This window comes from Musa acuminata, chromosome BXJ2-6, assembly GCF_036884655.1.
Source record: "Musa acuminata AAA Group cultivar baxijiao chromosome BXJ2-6, Cavendish_Baxijiao_AAA, whole genome shotgun sequence".
Lineage (NCBI taxonomy): Eukaryota > Viridiplantae > Streptophyta > Magnoliopsida > Zingiberales > Musaceae > Musa > Musa acuminata.
Genome location: NC_088343.1, coordinates 32,667,236 through 32,691,766, shown reverse-complemented (window position 1 = coordinate 32,691,766; position 24,531 = coordinate 32,667,236). Strand labels below are relative to the sequence as shown.

The window sequence follows — 24,531 nt, the reverse complement described above, 5'->3', positions numbered from 1 at the left end:
GATATTTTTGAAGAATTTTATACTTATTTTAGACGTGTCACTCGATGCACCTCGATACATACCGTTTTAATATGTTGATCTGGATCGAGATTGCGAACCTTGCTTTGATCCATGATAACTAAAATTATCCGGGGTTCATCTTACACTCAATAAGCTACGTATACATACTACCTCCCTTCTCTCCGGTGCCTTCGAATCTCCTCTTCCATTCTCCTCTCTCTTCACCAAAGCAATGAAGCGAGAGATTTCTTTCAAGCTGGTCTCTTTCCCGCTGCTCTTCCTTCTCCTAATCGCCTCCGCATCTGTTCTTCGAAAGTGGGGCAATGAGCCCTCTTGAAAGGCCCCCTTCCGCCCGATAGACTTGCTTCCCCTCCTCCCGCGGAGAGCAGCATGGCCCCTTTTACGATCGCTCCGCAGTGCTGAAGACCTCCTCCCCACCTTCGTTGGCCCAGCCTCATCCCCCGTGAGCGATCTCAACTGGAAAGGCGCATGCTTTTACAAGAACACCGCATGGATGGAGTTTCACAACAAGAGCCAGTCCCGATTCGGCGGCGGCATCCTCCATATCAAGGTCTAGAGAGCGAAGTCCTCGCTCTCCAAAACCCTACTTGTTGGGATTTTTTTTCCCTTGCTCGTTGGATTCTAAGTAGAGTTTACGTAAGTTCGGGATTAGGTTCTAGGTAGTCTATAGTAAATTTCATCCGTTGTACGAGTAAACTAGATCATTAAATCGAGTTAGTGTTTCTTAAGAAGAGCTATTTCGAGTTCGCATTGCAGAATTCCACAACCTAAGTTGGGTAGCAAAGAAACCAGTTATTAATTGGACAAAGATTCTTATTTTGGTGGGTGTTTTAAGGCTGTTTTGGTGGAAATTATGTTCTTGGAGTTATCAGTATGTCATTCTTGAAATGTACTGCGAATTTCCCTGATTTTTATCGACTAAAGCTAGTGAATTCGGGTGAATGACTACAACAGTAGAAGCTCAGTTTTTGATACAGCAATCATCGGTATCCAATTTGGTGAAAAGAATAATTTTGGGTAGGGAGGCCATTGTTGCTTGAAAATTGAAAAGGAAATCTCTTGATCTTTCATTTGGATGTTTTGGTGTGAGTAAATTTCTATTATTATGTGGAATTTCTCTTTGCAGTGTTCTCCCAGCGACATTGAAAAAAAGGCTATTTTTCTGGTTCTGGTTTAGGTTTCTTGGATGGTCTATTAGGCAAAATTACTTAGGTTTGTATTGCCGTGCTTATTCGAAAGTGGGTTCGTTGGGCTTGCGTAGGAATTTTCTAAGTATTTTATAAAAGATATCACTACTTTGGGATACTAGGTGTTCTTTTAAGTACCTCAGAAGCGGGATACCCTATGGATCTTCCTTTTGGCTTATAGAATGTTTATTTTTTGGATGTTTAGGGTGTTTAGTTGAGATTATGATTTTTTGGTGTTAGGTGGGATTAATCTTGTTGCTTTTAATGTTTAGACTCCACTCGTCCAGAACCTGCGAAAGTCAATTGGGACAAAGGTGTATATTAGTAACCTTTCTAGAGTCTCTCCATTTGACCTGTAGGAATGCTTCTTGCATTGTAACCTTGGATGTTGCGCTGAAAGTTTGATTGTTTGGTTTATGTAGAGATGGAGATTCTTGTTAACAATTTTGTACATGATATTTTCATTTGACTTACATAAATCTTTCCTGTGGGATACATTTGGCTTTATGTTGTAAGTTGTATCATTTGGTTTTGCTGCACAGATGTGTCTTCTTTCTCTTTTTGGTGGTGTGAAATTAACAAACTTATGTAGTTTAATGCTTGAATTGCAGTGAGCTTTGAACAATCGGTAACATACTTTACTTTCCAGAATGAGGCTTTGGAAAATGCCCGATATGAGTATTGAATGCATTTCTTCTTTTACGGTGTGCTGTAGAACAAAATCTTTCACTCAGGACCTCATTTGAAGTCTTAACTTTAGGCAGCTTTTATTGGGTTTTTCTTTGTTGCCACTTAATTTGGATTTACTGTTACATTAACTACAGAAATAGATAGGATGGCTCTCCACAAAGGTTGTTACTCCTGCTTCATCATCAGGACATGACTAAAGTTGACACCTTTTTAGGACTTCTAGCAAGATGCAACCTATTCTGTTCTTTTTGATACTTTAATAAATGTTAGTCTTATATGGAGATTGTATGTGTATCTCGTTTCTAAATTTGCTTCAAGTTTATTTGTGTAGTCAAACTGGCAAATTGATGATCGATTTATATCAAGTGTTCATCATTGGAGTCTTATTTAGGAGGTTCACTATAATTCAGTAAACCGTTCTTATTGTAAACTTTTGTAGAGCAACATAGCTGGATGTTTATCATTGGTCGATTGGGATAAAAATGAGATCATGGCTGAGAGAGGAAATTATAGTAGCACCGACAGTTGAAATGCTTTGGAAAACTAAATCTACAGATTTAATCATGGTCGGCCTCATCAGTCATGGGCAAGTAGCTGCAATGTTTGTCATCGCAGGATTTCTCAAACTGAAGAAGAGCAAGAGTTGGTATCTGGGCATACGGAATGGTGCACCATTTTAAAATCAGACTTCTCCTCCAGGAACATAGGCCACCAGCACAATCATTGACATGGACATATGTTGTATATCAAAGGAATCCTCTACCCTGTCCACTGATCCTCCTCTTGGATATCCTAAAAGGAATTTTTTGAGGAAGGATCTAGGTGTCATTGCTTTTTTATCTGGGAGTATTTTACTCAGTTCTCTTTTCTTTTTTATCCAGGCCAGCAATGCCCATAGGTAGACATGCATGGATCTTTACATCTTTGTAACTCCATATCGTGTGACTTGGGATTACTACTTTTTGTCTAGTGAACATACCCTTGATTTTCCTCAGTGGGAGAGAGAAGATGAATATGAATATGTAAGTTGTTTACTTATCTTTTACATTAGACATATATGTGCACACAAATGCATGTATATGTGACACAACACACACACATATGCATATTATAAAAGACAATATTCTCTTATTCTACTTAAGTTTGTTTTTGTTATTGTTTCTGAAATCAGGTGAAACATAATGGAATGTCAATTTTCCTTTTGGAATCCGGGTGGAACTCTTCAGGCTCTATGGGATGTTTTTCCCTTGTTTACAAATGATGGATGGGTTGAAAGTTCAAATCTTGCTTTCCTCAAAAAGCACATGGGGGCTACATTTGAGGGGCGTCCGCAACCATGGATTTCAAGTATCAATGTTAATGATATTCACTCAGGAGACTTCCTGGTTATATCAAAAATTCGTGGGCGTTGGGGTGGCTTCGGAACTTTAGAAAAGTTGGTCACTGGTACTTATGCTGATCATTCTGTAGTTTGCCTTAAAGATTCAGAAGGCAAACTTTATATTGGAGAATCAGGTCCTGGAAATGGGAAGGTTAGATCGATTTGTTGCTTTATTATTGCAAAATTGTTCCATGCTTTATCTGTTTGAATGTTTCAAATATATATATATATATATATATATATATATATATATATATATATATATATATATATATATATATATATATATATATATATATATATATATGTTACAAAAAGATTATAAGTAAGGAATCTTACTTTTAGTTAGATATCTTTACAAGACAAATTTCCCATTGTCTTTTTGAACTTTTAGTTAATTGTTCCTGAGTAAACTGAGCCATATCATGGAGTGCATAGATGGGACGCACCAAGTTTGACCATGATCTCCATGTCAATCATTCTCTATTTTAATGAAATGGTATAGGCATGTGTTTAGTTTGATAACATCATGATTTTCTTAATATGTTCTGGAAACTTATTATGTGAAAGTGCAACTACCCTATTTGTTCTATGCTGTCTTGTTTGAGAAAAATTCTGTGATAGTGGAACTGTTAGAAGGACATTTTACTGTGCATAAATGCATTCAGAGCCACCATCATGACCTTCCTGATAAATAATAAAAAGTTTACCATTTAAGCTTACTTGTTTTAAAATACATTGTTTGAGTTATGCTTTTTAGAACAACAATGAAAAGAGTTCACTTTCTTTAAGATGATTTCAGCATTTGTTAGTTAAATTATGAGAAAGAATACCTATACCTTTATGGTTATTTGGTCTGGACAATCTGAAACCTCAAATCATGTGGACAAGTAAGGAAGAGTTGGATGCTTCATGGAAATATTTGGATGTATTTAACAAGTATCCTGCGGATATTGGGCTGGTACCCATTATGAATGTACAACAAGCAATTCCAAGACCTTCTTTCCTTCATAAATTCGCTCTGAGAAAATTGATAGCTAATTGAGACTTTGTACAATTAAGATTAACATAGGGAGAATTATTAGAATGAAACTAATTATTTCTTTTGATATGTAATGTGATAGTTCATCAACAACACCAATATGCAAAGTTTTGTCTTGTACTTGATATAGAGGTACATGGCTTATGGTTTATCTTAAGTGACTTACCTTGCATCAACCGCTTGGTAGCACTCAGCCAGTGACAAACCAATATTGTTTTAGATGTCTATGCATGCCGGAATTACTCTATATATTTTCATATCTATACACGTGTCTAGTGCTTGTTCTATTTCTAGACTAAATATTCAGTTGGATTTTCACATTGGCTAATCATTAACTAAGATGACAAGCTGGATACAAACCCCTTGTTGATTTCTTGATATCAGCAAATCTAATTAAAGCAAAATGAAAATATAGAATTCAGTTGAGAAGATAATTTAGTGGCTGTCATAAAAAGTCATAAGAGTATATTCTAATAATCCCTTTCATTAAGACCACAGAAGGGACAGAAAATTTGTTGAGCCATTTAGATTGAAATTCTTACAGTTTCAAGATTTTATCATTACTTTTGGCATATTTATTGACTTAAAAAATCTGACGTGACATTTATGGGTTCTGTGCAATGCATCAGTCGTAGAATAGTAGTTTTTGTGCAATACCTATCGATCATTGTACTTAATTACTTTGACGGATCCAGCTGTAGGAAGAAAAAGATGATGACATACCTATCAATCGTTGTACTTAATTACTTTTTACAGGAAAATGACATAATAGTTATTCCACCATGGGATGAATGGTGCGAATCTGAATTCAAGAAAGATGAATCAAATCCTCATATTGCATTGCTTCCTCTCCATCCAGATATGCGAGCTAAATTCAATAATACTGCAGCATGGGAGTATGCAAAATGCATGTTGCATAAGCCTTATGTTTATCATAAAATGATCTTCAGTTGGATAGATATTGTAAGTGGGAATTATCTGCCACCACTGGATGCACGTGGTATGATATTGCTAATTCCATCTTTTGAAGCCTTATGTTCTAAATTTTTTATTTGCTTATGTGCTTACTTTTATCGATTATAACACTGTTAGGATGTTCAAATAATTATCGTGTCTTGTACTCATTGTCACACGATACATTTGTCATTGGAAACTCATCTGTAGATGCCAAGATTAGCATGTTTTTTGAAGCTTGTCATAGTTCTTTAAATTCTGTAAGAGGTTGCAGTCAACTGATCTTTAAGTGCAGTTACTGAATGGAAATATTCTTGAGTCTTTGATTGTAACTGGATTTAGTCATCATATGTTATTTTTATAATTCAAATTTACTTGCAATCAAATCTCAATGGTCGGAAAAGATACATGTAGCTGGCCGCAAATAGTTGAGACAGTTTATTGTTTTTTATATTCAAGAAATTGTTTGATTTATAGGATAGTGCCATCTTCCGTTGGCTTATTGGTTACCTGTGGAATATGGGATGTTTTGTTCTCTGTAGCAGAGTTTATCATTCTCCTTTGTTTTAGACTTCCTCAGTTATACAGATTGTTGGATGGTTGTGATGATTACATAAAATTTAAATTCTATCTTTAACGCTTGCGATCATCATTCCTTATAATCTTTTAGGCAAGTCTGCCTCTAACTTTAAAATGCTTCAAATTCAGTATCACCAATCCAAACATCATATAGATCAATTTATGAACCAAATAGAGATGCAGTCTTGTCAGCCACCATTTGTTGTCAATGGAAGGGATGAACATTGGTTTCTTGGAGATCTGTGATCAGCATTTGCTAATTGGGTACTTCAAATTGACGGATCCAGGATTCAGCCAAAATGAATTGAACATATGAGTGAAAAGAAAAAGATTACCCCTTTGAGATGCTTTTCCAATCTTGGTGCTATTAGATTTCCTAACTTATTTTGTGTCTTGATTTATGAAAATAATTGTTTATTTGATTTTTAACTATTTCTATTTGCTTTTGTATGATGACAATAATTAGATATACTTTGTATCATGTTCTGAAATATTTATTTATGTTAGTCGAAGTAGATATGTATTTTATTTAAAATGTTTTATCAGAAAAGTCACCTACAGTGGAGACAAAAGCAAGTTTTCTGATGTTCTTCTGTAGGGCTGTTTTTTTACAATCTAAATAAATTATGTCTGTTTGAAGGTGGTCCTTGTAAACAGTTTGCTAAATGCTGATTTGATGCTATAGGTGGCTTCTGCAATGACGTGTGGACTAGGCTCCAACCAGCCTATGCTGCTAATTTGTGGAATGAAGCTTTGAACAAATGACTTGGAACCAGTGATTTCAATAGACGCTCGGGCGCTCGTGATACCGGGGAGGGTAAAAATGCAGAATGGATTTCGAAAGAACACCAATAGAACAGTTGTTCAGATAGAAAATGTCATAGAAGGCAAGGAACGAACTCTTGAAGAAACTTCGGTAAAACGAAAAATAGCTCACCACCAAGTTTAAAATCAAAAGAGATACAGAAGATCACCACCCTAATGATAATAAACAAGGATATAGAACTAAAAGCGAAAGACTCACCACTCAAGGACGCATCCAAGAGATACAGAGTTCAAAAAAGCACTCCAAGAGAGCTTCTGCCAATATCCTCAGTTTCTAAAGTCTTTTCTAAGCCCCAAACCCCAAAATAAATACTAGTGCATGAAACAACCCTTCATACATAGAGAATTTCGAAATTAAGTGCTTTACAACTGCCAACCAACTCCATTAATGTATTCCTTAGTCATGAAGAAAAGTACCATGATACAGCTTTATAGCTGCTAACCAACTCCAGTAATATATTCCTTTGTGCAGGGAATATGCTGATGAGCTGTCTTATCTGAGTAGGCTGAGTTGAAGATTATGTGGCAATATTATTGGTTGAAAAAAATATCATATTATCAGCATGGTTCATATGAATAGATTGGAGTAAATTAGACACTCCCGTATCAATCTCCCCTGGTTGAAAAAGATTTGTCCCCAAGTCCTTGTTTGTTACGTCATCATGATTATAAAAAGGACTTAAATCAGCCACATTAAATGATAGGGATACTTCGTAATCTTTAGGTAGCTCAATCTCATAAGCATTTTTGCTAATTCTCTTAAGCACCTTGAATGGACCATCAGCCTTTGGTTTCATTTTTCCAAATTTGCTCGGCAGAAACCTCTCCTTCCTTAGATGAATCCAGACCAAATCACCTATATTAAACTCCACATGTTTTTTGTGTTTGTTAGCCGCTTGCATATACCTCTCATTTTGTTTCTCAATGATTGCTTTCACACCCTCATGCAGCTTCTTTATCTGCTTAGCTCTTTAATCAGCATCTCCACTAAATTGCTTTGTTGTAGAATGAGGGATTAAGTCCAAAGGACCAGCGGAATTAACACCATAAACTACCTCAAAAGGACTCTTACCAATACTATAATGCATAGAACGATGGTAGGCAAACTCAATTTGTGGAAGAATGATATCCCACTACTTAATATTCTTGCCAACATAGCTTCTAAACAAATTTCCCAAGCTTTTGTTTGTTACCTCAGTTTGCCCATCGGTTTGTGGATGATGCGAGCTGTTAAAATTCAAGGAAGTACCCAGCTTCCTCCAAAGAGTTCTCCAAAAATGACTAACAAATTTTGAATCTCGATCAGACACCATAGTTCTTGGCATACCATGCAATTTAACAATCTCCTTAAAATATAAATCAGCAATATGAGATGCATCATTCGATTTATTGCATGGAACAAAGTGAGATATTTTTGAAAATATGTCAACAACAACCATGATAGAATCCTTGTTTTTTTGAGTTCTTGGCAGTCCCAAAACGAAATTAAGACTCACATCCTCTCATGGAGCATTTGGCACTGGCAATGGAGTGTACAAACCAGAATTTTGACTTTTTGTTTTTGCGAAATGATACAATCGACATTGCTTCATATGTCTATCGACAACTCTGAACATTTTAGGCCAGTAGAAATTTGATTAAACAAGAGCTAGAGTCTTGTCCCTACCGAAATGTCCTCCCTAAACACCACCATAAGCTTCAGCTAGAATTACTTGTCTCAAAGAACAAGATGGAACACACAAAGCATTAGCTCGAAAAAGAAAACCATCAAAGATAAAAAATTGTTAAAAGGAACCTGATTTACAATTCTGTCATATCGAGCCGAAATCCACATCATTCTCATATAGATCTTTGAATGTTTCAAATCTAACCACTTTGACTTCCATTGCTGATAATAAAGAATGCTTTCTGCTCAATGCGTCAGCAACTATATTTTGAACGCCATATTTGTGCATGATTGTAAAGTTGTAAGATTTTAAAAACTCCACCCAAGCTGCATGCCTCTTGTTTAGCTTGTGCTGGTGATTAATGAACTTTAATGCCTCATGATCAGAATTTAGAACAAATGGCTTGGTAAGAAGATATTGACTCCAATGAGACAAAGCTCGATAAATCGCATAAAACTCCTTATCATAAGTAGAGTATTTCTTTCTCGTATCATTCAGCTTTTCACTAAAAAATGCAATGGGCTTTCCGTCTTGGCTCAAAACAGCACCAATTCCCACATTAGATACATCACATTCAACTTCAAACACATTATCAAAATTTGGTAGTACTAAGATAGGAGCTTCGGTCACCTTTCTTTTCAAAAGCTCAAAAGCATCGTTAGCTTCACTAGTCCATTTGAATTTATTACATTTCAGACATTCGGTGATTGGAGCGACAATAGAGCTGAAACCCTTAATAAATCTTCTATAAAACGAACTTAAGCCATGGAAACTCCTCACATCATGCAATGAAGCAGGTGTTGGCCAACTGAGAATAGCCTCTACCTTACTTTGATCCATCATGATTCCATCTTTTGAAACAACATACCCCAGAAACACCACACTAGAAGTAAAGAAATCACACTTCTTTAAATTAGCATAAAGTTTTTTAAGCTTCAAAATAAGAAAGATCTCTTTCAGATGATTCATATGCTCCTCTTCGATCTTGGTGTACACCAATATAGCGTCAAAATAAACTACAACAAATATTCCAATGCATGGCTTAAGTATGTGATTCATAAGTCTCATGAAGGTGCTAGGAGCATTAGATAGCCCAAATGGCATAACCAATCATTCATATAAGCCTTCTCTAGTTTTAAATGATGTTTTCCACTCATCTCCGGGCCTCATTCTTATTTAGTGATAGTCACTCCTCAAATTAATTTTTGAGAAAATATAAGTACCACACAATTGATCAATTAAATCATCTAACCTTGGAATAGGAAAGCGATAGTTCACTGTGATTTTGTTGATGGTGCAACTGTCCACGCACATTCTTCAAGAACCATCCTTCTTTGGCACCAACAAGGCTGGAACCGCACAAGGACTCATGCTATCCCGAATTAACCCTTTTTTCACCAATTTATCAATTTGCCTTTGAAGTTCTTCATGCTCCTTGGGACTCATTCTATATGCTGCCTTATTAGGTAGAACAACCCCCGAAATAAGATCAATGTGATGCTGGATATCTCTTAAGGGTGGAAGGCCATGTGGAATCTCTTCTGGTATAACATCTTCAAACTCTTCCAGGATTTGTTTAATGATTACTGGTGTCTCCTTGTGTTGTTCATTTTCCTCTACTAATACTAGAGCTATAACATGACCTCCCTTATCTAATTCATCTTTGCATTCACCATAGGACATAAAAGCGCTAACTTTCTTCTTTGGTGCATTGATTTCGGATGCTTGTAATTGAGCTAAAATAATCTTTTTTTCATTCACCTTAAAAGAATAAGTATGTTTGTAGCCGTCATACAACACCCTTCTATCATAATGCCAAGGTCTTCCCAACAACAAATGGCAAGCATCCATAGGAGCAAAATCACACCATACTTCATCTTTATAATACTTGCCAATAGAAAATGAAACTAAACATCTTTTAGTTACATTGATGTCATTTCCTTTTTGCATCCAAGATAACTGATATGGATGTGGATGAGGGATGGTATCCAACTTTAGCTTCTGCACTATCTCCAAAGATACCACATTCTCAAAGCTGCCGCTGTTGATGATCACCAAGCACACTTTGCCAAGAGATTTGCAATTAGTGTGAAACACATTTTTTCTCACCCAAATTTTATCGTCGGCCACATATGACACTTGTAAATTATGTTACAATATAATAGACAAACCATGATCAGTATAAGTAATCTCTTCCTCATCATCATCGTATTTTGGTTCGTCCTCAGCTTCATCTTCTCTATCACTATGATCTTCAACCAAAATTATAATTCTCCTATTTGGACAATTTGAAGCAATATGTTCAAAACCATGACATTTGAAGCATTTTCGACCACTTGGGGTAGAAGAATTAGGTGTTTTTTTGTTGCCAGCAGATTCTTCACCCTTTTCTTGCACCTTCGATATCACCTTGCTTTGGACAGTAGGCTTGGAACTTCCTCCTTTTGTATATCCTTCTTTTGAGTCGTACCGAAAACTCTTTTCAAACTTCTGTTGTTTTTCAACTTTTAATGCCAGCTTGCTCACATCATTTAAAGACCATTATGGCTGTAGCTTAACAACTTTAGCAGTCTCATACTTCAGACCTCCTAAGTATCTTGCAATTGTTTGCTCTTCCGGTTCCACAAGCTCTCCTTTTAACATCAAATTATCGAATTCTGCAGTGTACTCCACACTAAGATCTTTTTGCTTGAAATCCTGTATTTTGAGAAAGATCTCTTGCCTATAATTATGAGGTAAATATTTTCTCTTCAATTCCCTTTTCATTTTTTCCCATGTAACGATCTTACTCTTCCCCTCACGTTCTCTTTGTTTCTTCAGATTTTCCCACCAAAAAGATGCATTCCGCCTGAGTTTGAGTGCCACAAGTTTGATCTTCTTTTGTTCTGGTGGTTCATGAAAATCGAAAATTCTTTCTACTGTATTAAGCCAATCGATAAAGTCATCAACATTTATTTTAACTTCAAATTATGGAATATCTAATCTGGGGTTATATTTATTCTGCCACTCGTCTTGGACTCCATTTCTTCTCTGACATCTTCTCGACTCCCTTGGAAGAGGAGGTGTATCATCATCAGAAGTAAACTCTCGAGCGTCATTTTCATGCTGGTTGTGTCTACGTTGAAGTTCGTCGATTATTTCATTTTTTTCTTGTAGGCTACGTAGCAATTTTCGTAGCTGCAGCCTCAACGACTCAGCATCATCTTCATGGTCGCTACCTTTACCAACTACATCTTTTCCATTCCGTCTTGCCATTATCTCTAGCCTTTAGCTCTGATACCAAACTGATACCGGGGAGGGTAAAAATACAGAATGGATTTCGAAAGAACACCGATAGAACAGTTATTCATATAAAAAATGTCACAGAAGGCAAAGAACGAACTCTTGAAGAAACTTAGGTAAAACGAAAAATAGCTCACCATAAAGTTTAAAATCAAAAGGGATACAGAAGATCACCACCCTAATGATAATAAACAAGGATACAGAACTGAAAGCAAAAGACTCACCACTCAAGGACGTATCCAAGAGATACCGAGTTCAAAAGAGCACTCCAAGAGAGTTTCTGCCAATATCCTCAGTTTCTAAAGTCCTTTCTAAGCCTTAAACCCCAAAATAAATACTAATGCATTGAATAACCCTTCATGCATAGGGAATTTCGAAATTAAGTGATTTACAACTGCCAACCAACTCCATTAATGTATTCCTTAGCCATGAAGAAAAGCACCGTGATACAACTTTACAACTGCCAACCAACTCCAGTAATATATTCCTTTGTGCAGGGAATATGCTGATGAGCTGTCTTATCTGAGTAGGTTGAGTAAAAGATTATGTGGCAATATTATTGGTCGAAAAAATATCATATTATCAGCATGGTCCATATGAATAGATGGGAGCAAATTAGACACTCCCGTATTAATCTCCCCTGGTTGAAAAAGATTTGTCCCCAAGTCCTTGTTTGTTTCGTTATCATGATTATAAAAAGGACTTAAATCAGCCACATTAAATGATAGGGATACTTCGTAATCTTTAGGTAGCTCAATCTCATAAGCATTTTTGCCAATTCTCTTAAGCACCTTGAATGGACCATCAGCCTTTGGTTTCATTTTTCCAAATTTGCCCAGCAGAAACCTCTCATTCCTTAGATGAATCCAGACCAAATCACCTGCATTAAACTCCACATGTTTTCTGTGTTTGTTAGCAGCTTGCATATACCTCTCATTTTGTTTCTCAATGGTTGCTTTCACACCCTCATGCAGCTTCTTTATCTGCTTAGCTCTTTCATCAGCATCTCCACTAAATTGTTTTGTTGTAGAATGAGAGATTAAGTCCAAAGGACCAGCGGAATTAACACCATAAACTACCTCAAATGGACTCTTACCAATACTATGATGCACAGAACGATTGTAGGCAAACTCAATTTGTGGAAGAATGACATCCCACTACTTAATATTCTTGCCAACATAGCTTCTAAGCAAATTTCCCAAGCTTCTGTTTGTTACCTCAGTTTGCCCATCGGTTTGTGGATGATGCGAGCTGTTGAAATTCAAAGAAGTACCTAGCTTCCTCCAAAGAGTTCTCCAAAAATGACTAACAAATTTTGAATCTCGATCAGACACCATAGTTCTTGGCATACCATGCAATTTAACAATCTCCTTAAAATATAAATCAGCAATATGAGATGCATCATTCGATTTATTGCATGGAACAAAGTGAGACATTTTTAAAAATATGTCAACAACAACCATGATAGAATTCTTGTTCCTGTGAGTTCTTGGCAGTCCCAAAACGAAATTAAGACTCACATCCTCCCATGGAGCATTTGGCACTGACAATGGAGTGTACAAACCAGAATTTTGACTTTTTGTTTTTGCCAAATGATACAATTGACATTGCTTCACATGTCTATCCACAACTCTGAACATTTTAGGCCAGTAGAAATTTGATTGAACAAGAGCTAAAGTCTTGTCCCTACCGAAATGTCCTCCCAAAACACCACCATGAGCTTCAGCTAGAATTACTTGTCTCAAAGAACAAGATGGAACACACAAAGTATTAGCTCGAAAGAGAAAACCATCAAAGATAAAAAATTGTTAAAAGGAACCTGATTTACAATTCTGCCATATCGAGCCGAAATCCACATCATTCTCATATAAATCTTTGAATGTTTCAAATCTAACCACTTTGACTTCAATTGCTGATAATAAAGAATGCTTTCTGCTTAATGCGTCAGCAACTATTTTTTTAACACCATATTTGTGCTTGATTGTAAAGTTGTAAGATTGTAAAAACACCACCCAAGCTGCATGCCTCTTGTTTAGCTTGTGCTGGTGATTAATGAACTTTAATGCCTCATGATCAGAATTTAGAACAAATGGCTTGGCAAGAAGATATTGACTCCAATGAGACAAAGCTCGATAAATCGTATAAAACTCCTTATCATAAGTAGAGTATTTCTTTCTCGTATCATTCAGCTTTTCACTAAAAAATGCAATGGGCTTTCCGTCTTGGCCCAAAACAACACCAATTCCCACATTAGATACATCACATTCAACTTCAAACACATTATCAAAATTTGGTAGTACTAAGATAGGAGCTTCGGTCTCCTTTCTTTTAAAAGCTCAAAAGCATCGTTAGCTTCACTAGTCCATTTAAATTTATTACATTTCAGACATTTGGTGATTGGAACGACAATAGAGCTGAAACCCTTGATAAATCTTCTGTAAAACGAAGTTAAGCCATGGAACTCCTCACATCATGCAATGAAGCAGGTGTTGACCAACTGAGAATAGCCTTTACCTTACTTTGATCCATCATGATTCCATCTTTTGAAACAACATACCCTAGAAACACCACACTAGAAGTAAAGAAATCACACTTCTTTAGATTAGCATAAAGTTTTTTATGCCTCAAAATAAGAAAGATCTCTTTCAGATGATTCATATGCTCCTCTTCGCTCTTGGTGTACACCAATATAGCGTCAAAATAAACTACAACAAATATTCCAATGCATGGCTTAAGTATGTGATTCATAAATCTCATGAAGGTGCTAGGAGCATTAGATAGCCCAAATGGCATAACCAATCATTCATATAAGCCTTCTCAAGTTTTAAATGATGTTTTCCACTCATCTCCGGGCCTCATTCTTATTTAGTGATAGTCACTCCTCAAATTAATTTTTGAGAAAATATAAGCACCACACAATTGATCAAGTAAATCATCTAACCTTGGAATAGGAAAGCGATAGTCCACTGTGATTTTGTTGATGGTGCGATTGTCCACGCACATTCTTCAAGAACCATCCTTCTTTGGCACCAACAAGGCTGGAACCGCACAAGGACTCATGCTATCCCGAATTAACCATTTTTTCACCAATTTATCAATTTGCCTTTGAAGTTCTTCATGCTCCTTGGGACTCATTCTATATGCTGCCTTATTAGGTAGAACAACCCCCGGAATAAGATCAATGTGATGCTGGATATCTCTTAAGGGTGGAAGGCCATGTGGAATCTCTTCTGGTATAACATCTTCAAACTCTTCTAGGATTTGTTTCATGATTGCTGGTGTCTCCTTGTGTTGTTCATTTTCCTCTACTACTACTAGAGCTATAACATGACCTCCCTTATCTAATTCATCTTTGCATTCACCATAGGACATAAAAGCGCTAACTTTCTTCTTTGGTGCACTGATTTCGGATGCTTGTAATGGAGCTAAAATAATCTTTTTTTCATTCACCTTAAAAGAATAAGTATGTTTGTAGCCGTCATACTGTTCTATCATAATGCCAAGGTCTTCCCAATAGCAAATGGCAAGCATCCATAGGAGCAACATCACACCATACTTAATTTTTATAATACTTGCCAATAGAAAATGAAACTAAACATCTTTTAGTTACATTGATGTCATTTCCTTTTTGCAGCCAAGATAACTGATATGGATGTGGATGAGGGATGGTATCCAACTTTAGCTTCTGCACCATCTCCAAAGATACCACATTCTCAAAGCTGCCGCTGTTGATGATCACCAAGCACACTTTGCCAAGAGATTTGCATTTAGTGTGAAACACATTTTTTCTCACCCAACTTTTATCGTCGGCCACATATGACACTTGTAAATTATGTTGCAATACAATAGACAAACCATGATCAGTATAAGTAATCTCTTCCTCATCATTATCGTATTTTGGTTCGTCCTCAGCTTCATCTTCTCCATCACTATGATCTTCAACCAAAGTTATAATTCTCCTATTTGGACAATTTGAAGCAATATGCTCAAAACCATGACATTTGAAGCATTTTCGACCACTTGGGGTAGAAGAATTAGGTGTTTTTTTGTTGCCAGCAGATTCTTCACCCTTTTCTTGCACCTTCGATATCACCTTGCTTTGGACAGTATGCTTGAAACTTCCTCCTTTTGTATATCCTTCTTTTGAGCCATACCGAAAACTCTTTTCAAACTTTTGTTGTTTTTCAACTTTTAATGTCAGCTTGCTCACATCATTTAAAGACCAATATGGCTGTAGCTTAACAACTTTAGTAATCTCATACTTCAGACCTCCTAAGTATTTTGCAATTGTTTGCTCTTCCGGTTCCACAAGCTCTCCTTTTAACATCAAATTATCGAATTCTGCAGTGTACTCCTCCACACTAAGATCTTTTTGCTTGAAATCCTGTAGTTTGAGAAAGATCTCTTGCCTATAATTATGAGGTAAATATTTTCTCTTCAGTTCCCTTTTCATTTTCTCCCATGTAACGATCTTACTCTTCCCCTCACGTTCTCTTTGTTTCTTCATATTTTCCCACCAAAAAGATGTATTCCGCCTGAGTTTGAGTGCCACAAGTTTGACCTTCTTTTGTTCTGATGGTTTATGAAAATCAAAAATTCTTTCTACTGTATTAAGCCAATCAATAAAGTCATCAACATTTATTTTACCTTCAAATTATGGAATATCTAATCTGGGATTATATTTATTCTACCACTCGTCTTGGACTCCATTTCTTCTCTGACATCTTCTCGACTCCCTTGGAAGAGGAGGTGTATCATCATCAGAAGTAAACTCTCGAGCGTCATTTTCATGCTGGTTGTGTCTACTTTGAAGTTCGTCGATTATTTCATTTTTTTCTTGTCGGCTACGCAGCAATTTTTGTAGCTGCAGCCTCAACGACTCAGCATCATCTTCATGGTCGTTACCTTCACCAACTACATCTTTTTCATTCCGCCTTGCCATGATCTCTAGCCTTTAGCTCTGACCAAACTGATACCGGGGAGGGTAAAAATAAAGAATGGATTTCGAAAGAACACCGATAGAACAGTTATTCATATAGAAAATGTCACGGAAGGCAAGGAACGAACTCTTGAAGAAACTTCGGTAAAACGAAAAATAGCTCACCACCAAGTTTAAAATCAAAAGGGATACAGAAGATCACTACCCTAATGATAATAAATAAGGATACAGAACTGAAAGCAAAAGACTCACCACTCAAGGACGCATCCAAGAGATACATAGTTCAAAAGAGCACTCCAAGAGAGCTTCTGCCAATATCCTCATTTTCTAAAGTCCTTTCTAAGCCCTAAACCCCAAAATAAATACTAGTGCATTAAACAACCCTTCATGCATAGGGAATTTCGAAATTAAGTGCTTTACAGTTACCAACCAACTCTATTAATATATTCCTTAGCCATGAATAAAAGCACCATGATATAACTTTACAACTGCCAACCAACTCCAGTAATATATTCCTTTGTACAGGGAATATGCTGATGAGCTGTCTTATCTGAGTAGGTTGAGTCGAAGATTATGTGGCAATATTATTGGTTGAAAAAAATATCATATTATCAACGTGGTCCATATGAACAGATTGTAGCAAATTAGACACTCCCGTGTCAGCTCGCCTAGGCGCTCGGGGGAGGCGAGGCGAGGCCCGAGCGCCTCGCTTCACTTCCAGGCGGCGCGCTTCAAATAGGCGTCGCCTGGGCGCTCACCCGAGCCTAGGTGCCGGGCGCTTCGAGCGAGCGCCTGGGTTAAACCAGGCGACCGAACTAGCGTTTTAGGTCTGGTTTGGTCTCCGATGCTTTAGTTAGTTCAATCGAACTAACAAAAGCATCGATATCAGCTATCGCTGCCCAACCCTAACCCTGCTCGTGTTCACGCTACCGCTGTTGTTGCTCGCTGCCGCTGTCGCCGCTCCCGCTGCCGTCGCTCGCTGCCGCTGTCGCCTCTCGCCATTGTCGTTGTCACCGCTCCCGCTACCGCTGCTGCTGTCGTTGCTAGCCGCTCCCGCTCCCGCTCCCGTTGCCGCTCGTCGCTCTCGCTGTCGCTGCTCACTTTTACTGCTGTCGCTGCACCCTCGGTCTTCCCTTGCACTCCTATTCCTTCTCCTCTTTCGAAAGTATACTGTTAACAGTATACTGTATACTAGTAACAGTAATATATTTGTATTTATTAGATTAATGATATATTATTTTGATTTTAATACTATTAAATAATTATATTTATTAATTATATTATATATTTTAATATTTTAGCGTCTCGCTTCGCTCGGGCGAGCACCTAGCGCCTCGGACGTTTTTGGACCTTGGCGCCTGACGCTTTTTAAATCACTGCTTGGAACCTAGGTTTATCTTGTGCATTCTCTCTGAATCTTGCATACATGAATGCAGCTTTTTATGTTTGACAGATATATCTAGTGAGCTATGATTTTTTTTCCCTCTTAATCACCATTTCTCGTATTTGACCTGTTATATCTATTAGTTCAGTCCTGCAGAATGTAACCTGGACTTGAAGTTTACTTTCAAGAATGCACTAATTAAAAGCTCTGTTGCAGGGTCTTGATCTGCCTGACATTATTGTTGAAGCAGAAAAGAGAGGAACATCTTTTGACAAGTTGTTGACAATTCCTGATCTAGATGATTGGGTCTACACTGATGGAAAATCAACCTCATGTGTTGCCTTCATTCTTGAAATATATAAGGCGGCAGGGCTGTTCCATCCAATTGCCAGCTCCATACAAGTCACCAGTTTACCGTAAGTCTGTTGTGTATTTGTCATCGTCAAGACTTCCTCCATCGATCGGCACAACATCTTTGTCTTTTCTTGTTGTGTTAACAAACTGCACCTAATTTATGCTTCTAAGACTTAGATAACTGTTAGTGATACATCTGAATTGTCATTCTGTGCATTCGAGTTGGATGTAATTCTTGATGCTAAGCAGATGAAAGATGCCTACACCCTCAACTTCTTCGAGAGCAACATAAGCCGCCTGCCGGAATGGTGCAACAAAGATGATGTTTGTGAAACTCCCTTTCTGTCAAATTAAGGGCAGGTACCGCATGGAATTACCAGGTTACAACTCCATGCAGCCATACCTGCACATCATGAATGAGAAATGCCCAACCCTTCCACCAAACTATGTCAGGACCAAGTATTGCTGAATTGTGATGCTTATCCCTTTTTTCCCATTCTTTCTTCATAATGTGTAGTGTGTGTGGGATCAGATAGCAGATTAATTAGGTTAGATAAAGGCTCCTCTTGATGGGAACTGCTGTTTAGGGTTTAGATAAGAGGAAGCCATAACCAATGTGTATGTGCTGGTAAAATTTATGATGCTCGACTGAGGACTTGGACTAAGATCATGTAGCTGTGTTTTGGCAGAAGCTACGTATTGCGTCTTGGCCGTTGTTTTAGATCTGCTAGTTAATAAGCTTCACGAGAAATAAAATGAAATGTATAGATCTATTAAGAAATATAAAATAACTGATCAATAACAAGGTCAGTTATTTTTTCTTTCTGATCTTGTATGCCTATTTATCAGATAAGAAAGTTGACCTTATCATAATCCATGTATGAGGGGTTTACCTGCTTTGCTCAATGTATTCTATGTATTGATGATGCATGTTAGCAGCACGAACTAACCGTGTCTTGAAACTATGGCCTCATCCCGCGAATCGGAGTCCTTTGCATCCTAACTTAAATCGTGGTGTCGGGCATTTTAAGGTGTTGGGAAAACTCACGGGACCTTTGAAGGTATTGGGAAAATTTACGGGATCGTAGTCTATTTCAAATTTTCACTATTAATAATAATGATAATATGTTTATAATAGGTTTTCTCTAGAATAATTAGAGGAGTCAAGAATAACATATCTTCATCATATAAGAATTTTTCGTATAAAATTTGGATCAAAACTGACAACGTGTACGCTTGCTGTGTTCTTACGCTGCACCCCTCACAACCTTATCTCTCTCTCATTTTAATTTCTTCGATTTGGGCTCAAACGGCCCAATTTGTCCAAGCCCACGTATGGGCTGGACCCAACGAAAGGTTCTGCACAGAGACGATGTGCCGTGTGTGAGCTCAATGCATGGGAGAACAGTTGGAGATCCCCTGTATCTTTCGAAACAGGGAATTCATTTCCGCAGGCATTATCGCATTAAAAAGAGAATGACGACTGCTACTCCTGTCCTAGCTGCACAGGGGAGCCTCATCGACACGCACGAGGATTGCATGAATCGGCACTCGCCGACTTAGAGAGAGAGAGAGAGATTCCTGACGACGCCGGATGTCCTACAGGCGCTGCAAGAAGATACGCGCCGACTTGTATTGCTGATGGTCGAGATGAATTAGTACCGAATTGCACGGCTCGGTGAAACACACGTCTCCTTGTTACTACTTGGAAAGGATCCCAACTCCAATAAAGCAGCTGTCTCCAGCTCCTTCCTTTCCCATGGCCGCCCCGTCGCGGCACACGACTCCTTCCTCCGTTCTCCCTTTCATCTCCCGTAACCATCAGTCATTTTTCTTCTTCTGCCTCTCCTCTCGTTTCTCCTCGCCTTGAGCCATTTCACCGAAGTCAAGCTGCAATGGACGGGGAAGGCGAAGAGGAGCACTTGGTGGAGGAAAGGGAGGTGGAAATGGTGGCCTTCACCGGCCCCCGCAAACCCGTCTACAGAAAAGGTTGGTTCTTGAGGCCCCTCGGTGTTCCATTTTTCCCTCCGAGGCGTAAAAGGCCCTCCTTTGTTGATCTCGATGATTCCATGGTGGTCTTCAATGGGTGGGCGTCCGTGTCGCCTAAGTGGAATCAGTGGGTTGACAAGCTGCGGCCCATTTATGGCGGGTTATGGAAGAAAGTTGGGATCTTTGATGCGATACACGCATCTACCTACAGGATCAGGAGAGACTCGTCTTCAATTTTGGCGATCTCAGCGTCTTGGTGCGGGGATACCAGCACGTTCATCTTCCCCTGGGCGGAGGTCACTGTTACATTGGAGGATGTGATGATTCTTGGGGGCTTTCCGGTGGCCGGCGAGCCCATAAGGGGCCCTTTGCACGGGGAGCTCAAAGAGATCGAGGTGCAAATGACGGCTGAGCGCAAAAGTTTCAGTCGGTCCCCAAGCAAAAGGCCTAATCATAATCAGTGGATGATGCGTTACATGGAGTGCGAAGGTGACGAGTTAGAGCACATTGCGTTTCTTGCGTTATGGCTGTCAAGGTTCGTCTTCCCCGCTCACGCTTTCAAGACTGTGACGCAGAGCGTGCTTCCTGTGGCCATTAGACTGGCACGAGGCGCGAGGATCGCCCTTGCGCCTGCGGTGCTTGCAAGCCTCTATCGAGACTTGGGGAAGGTGAAGGATTATTTAGCCGACAGAGGTAGGCAAAAGGTGTCATCTTTGGTCATATGGGCTCCTTTCAATCTACTTCAGCTGTGGATTTGGGAGCACTTTGTGGCCTTGAGGCCTGCAGGGCTAAATGAAGTCAACGACTGTGAACCGAGAGCAGCAAGATGGCATAACGTCGGAAAGAAACTCAAGCTGGCATTATTGCGTTCAGTTCTTGAATCGCCTAATGAGTTCCAGTGGCGTCCTTACACTGTTGGTTTGAGGAATTGGCACAAACCATGTTTCTACAAGGACAAGGGGCTGTGGATTCATAGCGTTGAAACCCCAGGTGTGGAGCTGAAATCCTTTGCCCAGTTCTTGAGGAGAAGCGAGCTAGTCGGGCTAGATTGCATTGAGCAGTATTCTCCACAAAGGGTGGCAATGCAATTCGGGCTGGATCAGGACATACCTGGTTCCGTTGTCCGGACTAATTTGACCTGGGAAGCAGCATGGGAGACCTATGACATATCCAGGAAAAATATTGTGTTCTATATCCCTCCCCAGCTGTTTGAATCAGATGTCACTCTCCAGTATTCAGTTTCGTGGAAGCAGAAGATTCGACCTCGTGCTACTGGCACGATTAGTAGTGTGGAACAACCAAATAGTTCTTTGAAGAGTGCGAAAGTAATTGCAGGTAAAGTAAGGGGTGTTAAGAAGATGAAGTCAGTCCAGGTTTTGACTTTCGGCAAGAAAAGGACCGTGCAAGAGTGTTATGATAGTGACACCACACTTTCTCACTGGTTTGCTTGTAATGATAATCAGGAAAGCAGGGAAAACAAATGCATAAAAACTCAGAAACATTCATTAACATCTTCAGAGAAGCAAATGCGGCCTATTCGAGAACAAAAGTCAAATAAAATGCCAAAGCTATCTCAAAAGTTTCCAAAGGATATAAAACAGAATTCAAGTACCCAATGGCAAAGCAAGAGGAAGCAAGCTAAAGAAGCATCTTCCACTGATCGATTGGATGAGGAGAAGCAACTCAAGAGACGGACTGCTGGAGAATATGCATGTAAGCAGATGCTAATTAAAAACAGCAGAGAAGCTCTTCAACCTGCACAATCAGAATTCTCAATAGAACTTACAGAAGTTACCAAACAAGAGGAAAATTCAACAAAAGGCAAACAATCAAAGATTCATGTGAAATTCAAGATGTTAAAGCATGAAAACACTGAGGGCAAGGAGGATGAAGTGTTGTTGACTGAGGTTACTGAGACAGAAGATGTGCCAAAAATAAACCTCAAGGAAGAAAATTCCCAGGAAAAAGAGGTCGAGGGAAAAAATGCTGGAGAGCAACAGGTTAAAAACTTGAACAATGAAAATGCGGAGGATGAGGAAGATAAGACATTTGTTGATAAAGTTGATAATGAAAACGTTGGAGAAATGCAAATTAAAATGTTAAAGAAGCAAAATTCTGCAGACAAGAATGATAAGGAAATTATAAGAAATGATTACAGAGATTCTGGAGAATCCTTTTTTGACCAGATACTGAAAATGGTACCTGAAAACACTCTTCCTCTGGAACAGGAAGAGAAACTGAAACAGAGAAGAGGAAAGAAATTTTCACCAAAAGCTGAAGAATCAGTGCATGAAATGGAGATAAAAGAACTCAAGAAAGAAATTGCTGCAATAGAGGCAAGAGTAATGGCCTTGGAATCACTGGCTGAGGTTCATACCTAGCATAATAACACCTAGTTTGTGCTTTCTTCAGTAGTTAGTGTACTGAAAATGAGATGCTATACTTGTTTTGCTGACTAACATTTAGCTAATCAAATGCTTTTAGTTTCTTCAACTGCATGAAATGTTGTTTGATAGTAAACAATCTTTATATGCTGAATATTTGATGATTAAAGTTAGAGATAGGATGCTTCTTAAGTGCAAATCTTGTAATCCTTCTAAAGTTGCACAGAAGGCTTGTTATAACATATTGTGCTTGTAGAAACAACCAACTTATAAAAAAGGCTTCTGCATCTTGCAGGCTGTTGTAGTTTTGCAATGTCCTAAATGCTAAATTCCCTGCATGGTAATGCTATATGCAAATATTGGAAAGAATTATAATTTTTGATGGATGAATAAGTTTCCTACAGACATGTGCCAGTGGCAACGCAGCATCTGAAAACTACCTCATGCAGAAAATACATGAAATTGGTCTCATTATGAATCTTAATCTGCAGGCCCGAGTTTGCTTAAATATAATATAAGCAGGACTCTTATCTCGTACTCCTAGTGAATGCATTATCTTTTGAGACTTGTATTTGTTGTTTTATAACATTGGGCAAGTCAACACCTATCTTGCATGGCATTATATTGTGTCGTGCCTGTTGGCATGCCTTTATGTCTGCTAGATCAAGTTATAAAATTAACCTAGCCACATGTATATATAGTACTCAACTACTCATCATATAGCATGCTCCGACATTGTCATGTGTCACTACTTTTCTAGCATGGTACGTTCCAGTTTATGCTGATCGACATAGCAATCCTTATAAAGGTGCATCAATAACATTCATATCCTTATTGTTCACTTAATTGTGGCTTTCTATATCTTCAATTTTTGTCCCCACATGGCATCACCCATGTAGACAAGGAAATAAAAATAATAATGGTAACGAACTCTGGAGACTGCAGTGCTTTTCTTAAGAAGAAAGATCACTATTGTTCTATTCGTTCTGCAAAGGTGCAGAGCGTCATAGTAAGAATTGAGCCAATCAGCTTGCACCTTAGGCTGGTGCTCTGTTGGATCATCATTCAAGGAGAAAGGACCTCAGGTGACCTGGCTGATTAGAACATTTTCTGTACAGAATAAATATGCAAAGTTGTGCAAATTGTTTTATGGGATGTCTCTAACGAGACAATGTAGTGCACAATGGATGGAGCAAATGAACAGAAAATACTATCAATGCATTAAGTAATTTACTGGTTGATCTAGTGTACAAGTTGATTAGCCTGCTATAATTATTAGCAACTGATAGTACCATCAACTTGACCTTATCATTCTTCAATGTATCTAGTATTGTATCCTCGATTATGTCCAGAAACCATGTAACTCGACCTGAGTCTAGATTTTGTCCTTTTCTAATTCCATCTTTTTTCGTCAAGAAGATATATAATTATTCGTAATTCGGCTACTTACATAAGAGACATGCTCTAAATGGGTATGGACGTACTTTAGAAAGACTAAAGCTGTAGTGACACCACAATGATATTTTGCTTATGCAGTTTACTACTACATTTGCAACTTGCAAGAGCTAAATTTAGCACATGCAGCACCCAATAGTATGTGTTCTTGATAAACAGTAATGTTAAAAATGTCAGAGATGCTGTCCCAGAAAGGATCAGATCTTTTCTTGCACTGCTCTGTCAGCTTTTCATGGAATCCTGTTACATATAATTGCTTCAGCTAGCTTGGCAGGCCTTTCCAGGACGGCTGGTCAAGTTTTGGGCATTCTGAATCTGCAATGTCTCCAGAGATGCAAGGTTTATCAGATCACTTGGCAGTTCAGTTAGATTGTCGCAGTCAGTGATTCTTAGTTCTT

The 24,531-nt window shown here is 38.4% G+C and overlaps 1 protein-coding gene and 1 pseudogene across 1 annotated transcript; both read left to right on the top strand.

The window, feature by feature from the left end:
- The first annotated feature begins 214 nt into the window (after positions 1-214).
- On the top strand, positions 215-18,512 carry LOC108953065 (uncharacterized; annotated as a pseudogene).
- A 1,623-nt stretch (positions 18,513-20,135) lies between these two features.
- LOC103988769 (uncharacterized) lies at positions 20,136-22,878 on the top strand. The gene has a single exon (XM_065110611.1). It carries the CDS (start codon positions 20,201-20,203, stop codon positions 22,673-22,675), a length of 2,475 nt encoding a protein of 824 aa, XP_064966683.1. The 5' UTR covers positions 20,136-20,200; the 3' UTR covers positions 22,676-22,878.
- Positions 22,879-24,531: the final 1,653 nt, after the last annotated feature.

Excerpts from the sequence above, each read along its gene's own strand:
- LOC103988769 (XM_065110611.1), top strand. The coding sequence starts at position 20,201 with ATGGACGGGGAAGGCGAAGAGGAGCACTTGGTGGAGGAAAGGGAGGTG.